The following is a 12,640-nucleotide window of genomic DNA, read 5'->3' as shown; positions in this document are numbered from 1 at the left end:
AAATGGAGAATATCTTTTTTTTTTAATTATTTATAAATATAAACCTCTGAAACTTAATAAGCGGAATTTGGACCTCATATCTTCTTATGAAATAGTTTTTTATTTTTTTAAATATTAAAATAATAGAGTTTAAAATAATAAATAGAAATTATCTAAATAACCCAAATTTGGCGTAGGAACTGAGAATTAGCCCAACTGTGGAAATACCTCAAGATTTAGCCCAACCACATGTTCCCTTTCTAGATAGGCAAAATTGTGGAAGTTGGGAATATGGCTCGACCGCTAGAGCTTTAATTGGGTAGTCTAAACCGATTTGAGCTTGAGGGATGAGTCAATCCAATTCCTGGTATTAAGAGTTTGCAGGTTCGAGCAGTCCCAGTGACCGAACCCTTGGCTCAAACCATTTAGTGTCCTTTTTATATTTTTTTAAATATAAATTAAAAAAATTCACAAAAATTTTGAATTCTTGATAAATGAATAAATAATTTATTTATTTATGTTATAAACGAGCCCTTTGGACTGACTTATAGTCCGACCCTAGTCTTAGTCCTTGTCCAAGCTGGAGGTCCTACGGTTTGAACCCTTCCATTACTGAAAATGGGCTGGTCCAATCCCGAACTGTAGGTCCGGAGGGTTCAGCTTCTCAGCTTTAGAAATGACCCTTTTTAGCAAATTTTATGTGAAAATAGACAAAATCTTATGTGAAAATAAGTCTTTTGAATTTTTTTTAATTTAATTAATAATGTCTACCCACTACAGGGTAAAAAAAAAAAAGAAAAAGGAAATAAGAACCGATGATTGTGCCCAATATTATTTGATGTACTTTAGGGATGAATGGTGGAACATTCTTTGGTAAGGCATTATAATATATGATCACAATCTTTTTATTATAATAAGGGGAGTCAATTATTATAGGCAAAGAATTGACCCAAATCACACTTATAAGTATTCCTTGGATTATGCAGTATGATAGCATGGCTGCTTATTGAGAAGGAAACTTTCTTTCTTTCTTTCTTTTCTTTTATTATTAATTGCTTGCAAAGCAAGAATAGATGTACAAGGCAATCAAAAGGACAAAATGAGAGAAGAAAGGGACAACTACTTAACAGCTTAAAGAAGGGATCTTGAGGTGAACCCATATCCAAAACACTTTTTTTTTTTTTTTTTTCCCACCAAGTTTTGAGAATCAAGAGAAACCAAAGGACTATAACTTGGCCTAACTCCCTCTAATCATAGAATGCTTCTTTCTGTTTGGAAAACTCAAAAGATTCTTACCCAATTTCTCTTATCATCTTATCTTTTGTATTATAATTGAATTATATATAAAATATAATTATATATCATTAAATAATTTTTTAATTTTAAATTAAAAATAAAATATTATTCAATTATATAATAATATATCATTATTTGTACACATTTATATGTGTGTACAAATAATGTGTTAATTATCTTTATTTCAATTCTTTCTTCTTGGGTCAGGAAAAAGTCATAAATGTTAATTACCTTCTCTCTCAAAATGATGCATGGCTTTTAATGGGAATTGTAGAATTTTGTGTTCAAACTAGATTCATTTTTGTTGAGTAAGCAAATTCTTAATTGAAATGTTGAGATGCTGACCAAAGGTAGTTTGTTGGTCTTTCAACTTCGACATTCAATGCAGGCAACTTACATTTCTTATTGCCCATTCCCATCCAAGGTTTGTTGAAATGACAATTCTTACCCTTTAAATTTTAAAAAAACCAAATTTTTACCCATCATTCACTTCTATTAATAAATTTTGTTAAGTGAAATAATAAAAATGTCATTTTACATAGATTTTGTCCCCTCTATTTAATTTTTAATTTTCTCTTTTCAAAACTCTAGAAAAAAAATTATAATTTTTAAATATATTAAAGGTATTAATGAAATTTTAAAGATTTTTGAAATTCAAAAAAAAGTTCAAGAGTGTTTTAAAATTTCTAAAATTTTAATATCTTTTCAATAATTTAAAAAATGACAATTATACTTAAAAAAAAAATTTAAATGCAACATTTTAAAATTGATTAAAGTTTTGATATTTATTAAGATTTTAAGTGAAAATAATTTAAACTAGTAAGAATATTTTGAGTATACAATTGAGTATTTAAATAATTAGATATATTAATTTATATTTAATTCAAAATAATCTAATTATATAATAATATATTATCATATACCCAATTAGGAAAATTCTATACTTACAATTTTAACATTTGATGTAAGTAATTTGCATCAAATTTACTCTACTGAGGAGACAAGACCCTTATGAAGTAAATTCGATTTTGACATCTAAAATTGACCATTATGTTATCCATAATCAGTCAATATAAAGTTGACCCATGTTAATACTGACTCTACAAAGGCAAAAGAAAGAGACGTAGTAAGAATGGGCGGAAGTGAAAATTCCGTGAAGTAGAGAGTGAGAGGGGGCCTAACAGAATCTTTAGTAAAGGAGAGGACCCCAAAAAACATATGTACATAGTATAAGCGATTAAGGTGGTGATGGAAAAGGAGACATAATTGGAATAGAAGGTTGTCAAACAGCTGGACCCCAACCCCAACTGTTTTTGGAAGCATTGACGAAAGAGACACCCAAGTAGGTCCAATTTTTATTTTGATTCTAAGGCTGACGCCATTACATTTCTTCATTCTCCTCCAATTAACATTTGACACTGCACCTTTTGCTTAAGTTGATTTGGATAATATTGGCATCTTTTAGCTACTTCCCTATTGCTAAAATGTAAATATGTATATATTATATACACCTGTTGAAGTTATCCATATTCTAATCATTTGGACAGGTTGGTGATGTAATTCAATTATGTTTTTTCAGCTTTAGATTCTTAATTTTGAACTACTACCAAAATGTTTGGGATCTATTTTTAAATTCTTCCTTTCATGGCTAAACTCATATAAGTTACTGGGCCAAACTTTTATTCAAGTTTAAATGGGTCTTCACTGAACTTGGTAGCCTAAAATCAGTTGGGCTTATATGGGACGATAATGAAGTTCATCCCAAAATTTGAGATGGCTACCAATACAACAGAATGGAACTGATTGTGTCATTACTAAATGGTGACTATCTTAATAAATCATGAACCCTTCTTCCTATTTCAAGTGAACTCAAATTCCCACATGAATCCAACAACTCACTTAACACATCATAACCAACAAAAGGCACAATGACCCATATATTCAATTGCTTCTTTAACCTTACCCTCCTTACACTGATTTGTCAAATCAACTATTCTCTCATCCTATAGTTCCAGGTAATGGGTTGGGGGCAGGGATGCATATTTCCCCCTAATGTCACCCCCATAGTGGGGAAGGGGAAAGTTTCGCTCTTATGGGGACAGGGAATGCGAAATCTGGCCCCGCCTTACCCCATTGCCATCTCTACCTAAAGTAGGATATAAGAGCTAAGAGATTCCCCTTAATATGTGATATAAGTATATTATTATACATTGATTCAACAATATCCTGTCACAATGAAATTCCTAGTGTTAATTGAAGTGGAACAAGAAAACTCTTCCTGCGCATGGCTAACAACAGTAAACAGATCAAGACTCACTTGGAAGAACATTGAAAAAATGATAGACCTCATCTTCATCAATAACACCCACATGTGTTGAGCAAACTGCACAGAAAACTGGCTTGAATATTTCATCAGAAGAAGGATTCACTTCACTCTCATTAGATTCCCTTCCTCTTTTGCCTCGTTTTGGTGTTGGAGTAATTTGCTCTACTTGGCCGCTTCCTATCTTACAGTTAACAACAAAAACTGCCCTGTACTGAGTCACATACTTTTCATGCCTATAAGAATGTAATCACTGTTAGTTATACAAAAAAAGCATTTCAATATACCACAATCAAAGTGCAGAAGTGCTTGTTTTTCTATTCCAAATAATATAAATTAAGTCATGATTTGGAACTTGGTACTCTGTTTCTTCGGAGAAAAACTGTGTTCTTAGAACATATCTCTCCCAAATAGAATGTGAAAACCAAATCAGTGAAACAAAATAATAATAATAATAATCAATCACTACAAATAGACCTGGCCACAGGCCGGTTTGGCCCATGAACCGGACTGAAATCGGTCCAGACAAAACCGGAACCAGAACCGGACTGAACCGGAACCGAAATCGGGGTTCTATGGTTTGGTTCCGGTTTACATAAATTGAAACCGTGAAACCGCCGATTCACACCCGGTTTATGAACCGGCGGTTTACTGTGCTGAACTGAAAAAATTTGAATTTTTTTGAATTTTTTTTAAAAAGCCAACGGTTCTCTGCGCAGGGAACCGTTGGCTTGAAGGGGATTCAGAGAAGTTGCAGGGAAGTCCCCTGCAATTTTTAAAATCTCAATTCACCCTCTCTATTTTTAATTTTTTTCAAAAAGATTTTTTCTTATATATACCCCTTTAAATTTCACTCTCTCAAATTTCAATCACTCCACTCTCTCATTCAATCCTTCAAACTCTCATTCTTATTCTTTCAACTCTTAATACCCTCTCAATCTTTCAATTCAATCAAATTTTCTTAAATTTAATTAAATTCTTTCTTAATTTTTTATTAATTTCAATTTCAATTTTTATTATACAATTCATAATTAATTATAGAATTTATTTCTATAATTAATTTTTTCTATAATTAATTTTATTTATTATTTATTTATTATCTTTTATAATTAATAATATAATTTATTTCTATAATTAATTTTATTTATTATCAAAAAATGACAAATAGTAAAAATTCTTCCGGTAATAGAAGATTTAGTCAATATTTACATATATCAAATGTGAATGAAAATCAACTTACAAATGATTTTTCAACACAAGAAAGTGAAAGCCAATATGAAGAGGTGGAACAACAACAACAACAACATCAACGTAGACTTTGATTCTTCTAAACCCCAAGAAGATACGTAGGAAGCTCAATTGAAAAATTAAGTCCAAACATTTATTTTAATTTTCAATTATTGTAATTAATAATTTAAAAATTAAATCAAGATCATGTATTAGAATTGACGGTTCAATATCGGTTTCAAACTGGGGCCATGAACCAGAACCGTCTTGTTACGGTTTTGGTTCAGGGTCCTTATGTTTTCGAACCGTGAACCGACGGTTCACAAACCGTGGGCAGGTCCAACTACAAAACATTAAATTAAAAAGAACAGTCATATGATGTAGCTTTGATATGGACACAGCACCAAAACATAATAGGTAGTGTGCAGGAAACTTCATCAAACCCCTTATTCCTGAAATAGATGAATGCCATCATGGTCGGGTGGTGGTAAAAATTTGCATGATTCTTTTCTATAATTATTATAATTACACTGTAATCACTTTTCATCGAGGACTGTGTGCAACAGGGATGCTTCAACATGCAATAATTTTTTGTTGATAGGCATCATGAAACTTGGACTGCTGGATATTGATTCAGTTAGCACTCACTCGAAAAACTCTCCAAATTTATATCTATGCCTTAGGTTCTTTGATTCTATTCACATTGCTCTCTAAACTTTTTGCAAACAGGTTTTATAAAATGGTTTAATACACAAAGTGAAAAGCTATTAATCACCTACTGCTTTTCTTGTGTATGTTTCCATTTGCACTAACAAAGTTGCAACCATCTATAGAAATTCACAAGATCATACATTCTAAAATGAAAATGAACTTTGATGGATTATAGAAACATAGCTTTTTACAACAACGAAGAAAAAGCAATAAAATCTGGTACTGCAACTGTGCTAAGCCCAGTCAGGTAAAAAGTTCTAGTCTGTATAGTAGTGGTTACATGTATCACATAAGAGCAACTAGTGTTGACAAAATAGTTTCAATATATATCACTTCCGTGAAATTGAAAGGATATATGTAAGACAAAAGGAAATATTTTGATAATTAATTTGAACACTTTACATCTGGAATAGTTCTGAGTAATTAAACAAATACATACCACACAAGCGAAATCATGTGAATAGCAGGGGGCTCAACCCGCAGACATTGTCCTAAAAAAAAGCACTAAGAAGCCTATGGATGGTGGTGACTGAAACAGTAAATACAAAATATAACATCAGATATACATTCTCCAACAAAATTCCTTTTCTCCCCACACCTCTAGCGCTACCACTAAGAGATCCTCCATGTCTGAAGAGTTTTTGCACATATTAGGTTTAGTACATAATGCTTAAAATTTTACTGGCACTTATTTCCACCAACAACATAATTATAGAGATCACATATGACTGTTGTTTTCGCAAGCACAAAGAGAGCCAACCAACATAAAATTTAAGAGGATCTATACGTAGCAATTACTTAAACAAAACATACACACCTTTGGCACTGAAGGCAGAGAGTGGTGAAACAGGCTGGGCAACTAAGAATAGCATCAGAACCATGACCCTTTCTTTGCTTTTGAACCCATAATTCATCTTTATCATCAGCACCCGAATCATAAAATTCTGGCTTCACTGAGTAGTCTATCTCATCGTCATCAGAAACTGCAAATTTTAAACACCATGATTATATCTGTTCTGTATTAATTTACAAAATTATTTATAGAAAAAAAAAAGGATGAGCGCAATACCAGTTTGCTGAGAATTGGTTGGAGAGTCCATGTCCATGTCCATGCGCTCCCTTTTACCATCTCCTTCCATGTCTGAAGAAAACTGAGTATTTGCCCTTGGCGGTTGATTAAATTACTAGGGTTTGACAGAATTAACGTTTTTATTTCTGATAAGTCCAGAGAATTACCTCTTCAAGTTTCACGGAACAAAGAGCATCAAAATGTTACAGCAGCGGCAGCAACACCGAAAACCGGAAACATCATTTTGCCCTTTGAAAATGAAAATGGGTCGGACCTAAAACAGGTCGGCCCAATACATAACCCATTGAAAAATATTGACGCCGAAAACGTCACATGACATCTCACGTGACCAGCAAACATGGCCTTTCATTTCCAGGGCCGTGGAGTTTAAGCCCATCTCAGACAAGCCCTTTCCAGTTGATTTCTACGTCGATTTTCAAATAAAACACAACGCCTTTTTGTTATCTCAAATCTCTCCAGTCATTCGATGCCCTTGTACACCCCAGAAGGAGTCTTGATAAATTCCTGACTCGATCCGACTCTTTCAATCTCTGAATCAATTTAATAAAACACCTCGCAGATCAACTGATTTTGTTTTTTTTTATTCGAAATCTTGAAAATTGATGGACAACAAGGCCGAAACAGCCAATAGTGGAAGCAACAACTTCGAAGGTGAGCAGGAAGTGAACCCTAATAATACCAATGGCTTGACTGAACAAGTGATTGCAGAAGAAGCCGACTCGGATTCTGACTTGAGCCAACATCAACAACAACATGCGCTATCCAGAACAAGAACTCCTTTCACTAATCTCAGTCAGGTTGAAGCTGACCTGGCTCTTGCCCGAAGGCTTCAAGAACAGGTTCTCTCCTTAAATTTTACTAATTTCCGATTTATCTCATTGGCGATTGTTTTGGTTTATCAATTGATTGATTATGTGAGTAGGAAAGGGCATATATGATGTTGAGGCTGAATAATGATGGAAGTGATTATGGAAGCTGGGAAGGTGGAAGCTATTTGCACTATGAAGATGATGATTTTGGTGGGCCAGATTATGAGACCGATGAAGAGGGAAATGGCACTGATGTTGAAGATGGTGATGAGGATGATGATGATGATGCATTTGATGTGCATGATCATGATGAAAATGCGGAGGAGGATAACAACCCTAGTGTTGAATATGATTCCGATGTTTTTTCAAGTGATGAGGCATACGCAAGAGCCGTTCAGGATGCTTTAGCCCGTGCTGGAATAAATGATCGTGAGTATGCTTAACAATTATATTCCTTTGATATTTATTTCACTGCTTTTGCAGTTATCCAATTTCCAGAGTTTCAATTATCTATTCATTGTAGGAGAAATTGAGGACCCAGAGGATCATGGTGGTAACTCTCAGGTATTGATTTCTTTATCTCCGCATAAGCTCCCTCGTGCCCTCACCTTTCCCTCCTGCAGTAAGAGTCTTATACTTTGTTCACGTGCGTGTCTATGGGGTTTTGTCTCTTGATTTCAGTAGTTTCTTCTCTAGCTCATATCTGCAGTTGATGCAAAATTGCGATGTCATGGACCTTTTGGCCTATTTTTAGGCATCCTACTGGGTTTTCTCTCATAATTTCAGCAGTTTTTTTTCTTCTAATAATTCGTTTTTGGTTCTTTTGGATTGATTTATCTCCACTAACAGTCCATTTATTACCATTTATCTTTTAGGCAATTTCTATTATCTTGTACGCACCTTATTGTTGTTGGTGATGTGATTTGTTAATCTAGAAGTGAGATGTTTAGTAGCTACGCATACCTCAATAATTATTATCTTCTGTATTGGAATGAACTTTATACCATGTTTCCCCCCAAATCCCCCGTAAAAGCAAGTTTATCTCAGGTTCACCTGGCATCCCTGCTTTTTTATTATATTTTTCTTTTGACAGTCCTAATGAATAAGTTTTTGTGTGTCCTTTCATTTCTACAAACCCATGATTAGCTTTTACATACTCTCAATGCATAGACACTAACAATTTATGAAATTTGAACTGTTAGAAGCTGTTCTTCCATATGATTCTTGCAATTAGTGTTTTAAATTTTTTTTAAAAATTAAAAACCAGCATTAATTTATGAATCCAATGACTTTGAAGATCCGATTGGTAGTAGGTTTGATATGTATAAATTTTGAAGAAGTGTTTGATCTAATTGTGGAATTGATGAAAATGGTTTCTCATTAGATATTATGAAGAGTGTACGAGGAGGTGCCACATTATTGTTTGCTGAGATTCAAACAGCATAACAATTTTCTCATGAATTTTGTTTCTGTTCATTGTAAGATTCATTTGATCAATCCTTTGTGAGATCAGGATGGAGGCATTCTCTGTTAACAGGTTGCCAAAATTGCGACCAAGTTGAAAATGTGCCCCTTGAGAGTAATTTACCAATTTATACTCAGCAGGAAAGAATCAATGGATTTAATTTAATTTCATCTTCTCTTGGGTTTTTTTTTTTTTTTTTTTGGGGGGGGGGGGGGGGGGGGGGGAGTTTGTTGTTAATTCCACTAAGAAAATATTTTCTTTTTTATCTCTTCAACTTTTCTTTTATTTTCATACTTAATCTTGTTTTGCATGTGTGCATCACATACTTTTGCATTTGCAGGATGCATGGGAGGAAGTAGATCCAGATGAACTTTCATATGACGTTAGCTTGTTTTTGTTTCCTATTGCTTTCTGTGAAGCTTCATTTGGATTGCACTTCTCATTGCATAATTTATTTATCTTAGGAGTTGATAGCATTGGGTGAATTGCTTGGAGCAGAGAGCAGAGGTCTTTCAACTCATGCACTTGCCTCATTGCCAACAATAAACTTTAGGACAGGAAGCAGTCAGAGTGAAGGCAATGATTTGTGAGTGCTAATAACTTAAATCTGGATTTTTAACTAACAGTCATGAGATGGTGGAATTTCTGTGCTTGTCTCAGATGTGTCATTTGTCGTGTGGACTATGAGGATGGTGAGACCTTGACGTTGCTTTCTTGCCAGCATGCATACCATTCTGAGGGCATAAACGATTGGTTGAGAATAAACAAGGTACATTATGCACATCTGAATTTCCCCTCCTGTACTTTAATGTTGTCTAATGCAAGTCTGTTCTCTTTGAGTTCATACTTACGAAATCTATTGTTCTTTGAACTTAGTTCTTTCTGACCCACTGTAGTTCTGACCTCATCGAACCCCATGATTTCATTGTGATTCTTGCTTGTTTTTGTTATTGCAATTTTTTCCTGTTTAAATCCTCTGGGACTCAGTTCATGACTGCCTTTGAACTTATGTAGTTCCAGAAGAACAAAAGGCTGCTAATTTCATGGAAGAATAGCCTCTGTATACACTTTTTTTCTTTTTGCCTTACATATAATTTTTTCGTTATGGATACTGTTTTTCGCTTTTGTTGCATGTCTGACAATTAATATTTCTAATCGAATATGATAGGTGCAATTGTTCTCATTTCTATCATCTGGCATGGCATAAAATTAAGATTTCTGGACAATTAGGTTATGTAACTACTCTTTAAGATGGCACTCTTTTCTGTGAACTTTTATCCAGTTTGTTGATCTAAATGAAAGCCATCAGCCTTCAAAAAATTCAATCCCAAATGGCTTTATTTTGTACTCTAATAGCAGTCCATTTTAGTGCATTTAAATCACAAATGCTATTTTGCGTTTGGCTCAGAATATGATTATTATTATGGATGTTGACCACTATTAGGGTCCATTTCTAATTGCCTGTTGGATCACTTATTTGTGCATGCATATGTGTGTACATGGTAGGCATATTCTTTTCTTTACATAGCACATCTCGTTGTTGAGAAAATACAAAATGTCATCTGTCTAATTTCATTTTGCTCTAATGATGTTAGTAATCATTTTTTTTTTTAAAGTTAAAATTGAATGAGTTGAAAATAAGAAAGAAAAATGTACATGTTATTGACTTTGCATGAAGAATTTTGCACACACATGCCTAAAAGCATAGACTCTTGATTTATCGGTGTAACTACATTATATTGTTACTACTAGATTTCGCATTTGTTCAATGTACTTCTCGTTTGCTACTAATCTTATCATTGATATTATTGTTTGAAGTTAAATATATATTTTTCAAATAACTTGATCAAATTTGGATATAATTTTCAAGATAATTTTTCGTTAATAGAAAATTTAAGATGGGTGATACAATGCAATGCCTAAATTAATATATATTGAAAAAGTACCCAATTTAAATTGTACAACCTTAGCATACAAACACAAGATCAAACACTGAATAGGTTTTACAAAAAAGTAGTCAGTATGTGATTAGATAGTTTTAAATTAGAGATGAAATAACATTTAATCATATGATGATATATCATTGTTTGTATACAAAATTGTGCACATAGTTTTATTATTGAAAAATCCAAAATCTTACAGAAACTCAAGAACAAAAAAGATAAAAGAAATAAAAGAATTTTGTTTAGGGGTTGTTTATATGATTGGGAAAACTTTGTTTGGGGGTTGTTGCTTATATGATTTGGTTGGAAAGAAAAAGAAGAATTTTTAAAAGGGAGAAAAAAGATTAGAGTGTCTTGTTGGATATGATCAAGCTCTTGGTAAGGGATAAGACTTCTAATTTATTAATGTGGCTTGGTTGAAGGAGGCCGATGTTGTGGCTAAATGATTAAAAGGGTGTTTTTACTAACTTGGTTTCTATTTTGCAGGTTCCTTGTATCAAAGGCATATTTCTTATAACCTTTTGCTTGTTTTTTGTGGGGTGGGTTTTCTTTTCATCCCTTGGATCAACTTGGAAGCTTTGCTTGTGGTTTAAGGAGGTTGTTCTCTCCTCTAGACAATTGGAAGATTAAGTAGGGTTTCTTGATCTTGGCCCTGAATCTCTATTATTGGCAAAGGAGAAGGTTGAGTCATAGAACTTTGGTGGATGTGATTAAGATTTATAATTTAAATAACGTTATTTACCAATTATTTAATATAATTTAAATCAAATCTCAAATCAAATTTAAATCAAATTAAGTTATTTATCTAATTTGTGAGTTAAATTAAATTAAATTTAATTTAATTTTAAAATAAATCAAATCTTTTAATTCAAATTCGATTTATATTTAAACTAAATAAATACGAAGGAAATCAAATCAAATTTCAAAACTCAATCAGCTGGTTCTACTCCAACGCTAATCTTGATAGTTGGTAGTAGTGTTGCGGTACAACTGACTGACTTTTTAAAATTTGAAAAAACATATTTTTTTTTAAAATTATATCATACATTTAAAAATGAAAACGTGTTGCGCGCGGACTACTTGTATGCACGCTCTCAAAAACAAGCGCGTGAACTACTCTGGATGGCTTTAATTGAAGTCTTTCAGTAAGTTAGTCAGTCGTTGCATATCGACACCTGGCCAGCTGTTTATTTACGTAATTTGCCACTTTTCCAGTTCAACGACGATCAGGTTAGGTCTCTGTTTTTGTAGACAATGAGATTTGGTCGTCAAATTAGAGGGAAAATGAAACATCCAACGGATGAAAATTGCTGTTTGTATTTCGTTACCGTGGGCTATTCCGTACAGAAATAATTCTACGACATACGTCCTATTTGTTTGCTTTTCCTTCAGTTTTATTTATTAATTCATCAATTATTAGACAGAAATCTTGCTACTTTCTAAATGGAGAATATCCTTTTTTTTTTTTTTTAATTATTTATAAATATAAACCTCTGAAACTTAATAAGCGGAATTTGGACCTCGTATCTTCTTATGAAATAGTTTTTTATTTTTTTAAATATTAAAATAATAGAGTTTAAAATAATAAATAGAAATTATCTAAATAACCCAAATTATTTCGTAGGAACTGAGAATTAGCCCAACTGTGGAAATACCTCAAGATTTAGCCCAACCACATGTTCCCTTTCTAGATAGGCAAAATTGTGGAAGTTGGGAATATGGCTCGACCGCTAGAGCTTTAATTGGGTAGTCTAAACCGATTTGAGCTTGAGGGATGAGTCAATCCAATTCCTGGTA

The 12,640-nt window shown here is 33.1% G+C and overlaps 2 protein-coding genes across 3 annotated transcripts; one reads left to right on the top strand and one right to left on the bottom strand.

The window, feature by feature from the left end:
- Positions 1-3,448: 3,448 nt before the first annotated feature.
- Positions 3,449-6,806, bottom strand: LOC123214553 (E2F-associated phosphoprotein-like). Its single transcript, XM_044634387.1, has 3 exons — positions 6,606-6,806; positions 6,354-6,519; positions 3,449-3,834 (listed from the first exon to the last, which is right to left on the bottom strand). Exons 1-3 carry the CDS (start codon positions 6,673-6,675, stop codon positions 3,582-3,584), a joined length of 489 nt encoding a protein of 162 aa, XP_044490322.1. The 5' UTR covers positions 6,676-6,806; the 3' UTR covers positions 3,449-3,581.
- Positions 6,807-7,072: 266 nt separating this feature from the next.
- On the top strand, positions 7,073-11,635 carry LOC123214552 (E3 ubiquitin ligase BIG BROTHER-related-like). Of its 2 annotated transcripts, XM_044634384.1 has the most exons (7): positions 7,073-7,465; positions 7,549-7,864; positions 7,959-7,999; positions 9,241-9,282; positions 9,365-9,486; positions 9,561-9,669; positions 11,330-11,635. In XM_044634384.1, the coding sequence occupies exons 1-7, from the start codon at positions 7,229-7,231 to the stop codon at positions 11,471-11,473; spliced, it is 1,011 nt and encodes a 336-aa protein (XP_044490319.1). In that variant the 5' UTR covers positions 7,073-7,228; the 3' UTR covers positions 11,474-11,635. The 2 variants fall into 2 exon arrangements, with proteins under 2 accessions (XP_044490319.1, XP_044490320.1); XM_044634385.1 differs by lacking the exon at positions 9,241-9,282.
- The last annotated feature ends 1,005 nt before the right edge of the window (positions 11,636-12,640 follow it).

Source organism: Mangifera indica, chromosome 4 (assembly GCF_011075055.1).
Source record: "Mangifera indica cultivar Alphonso chromosome 4, CATAS_Mindica_2.1, whole genome shotgun sequence".
In the NCBI taxonomy this organism is placed as follows: Eukaryota; Viridiplantae; Streptophyta; class Magnoliopsida; order Sapindales; family Anacardiaceae; genus Mangifera; species Mangifera indica.
Note: the sequence above shows the minus strand (reverse complement) of the source record. Positions and strands in the feature narration are given on the sequence as shown.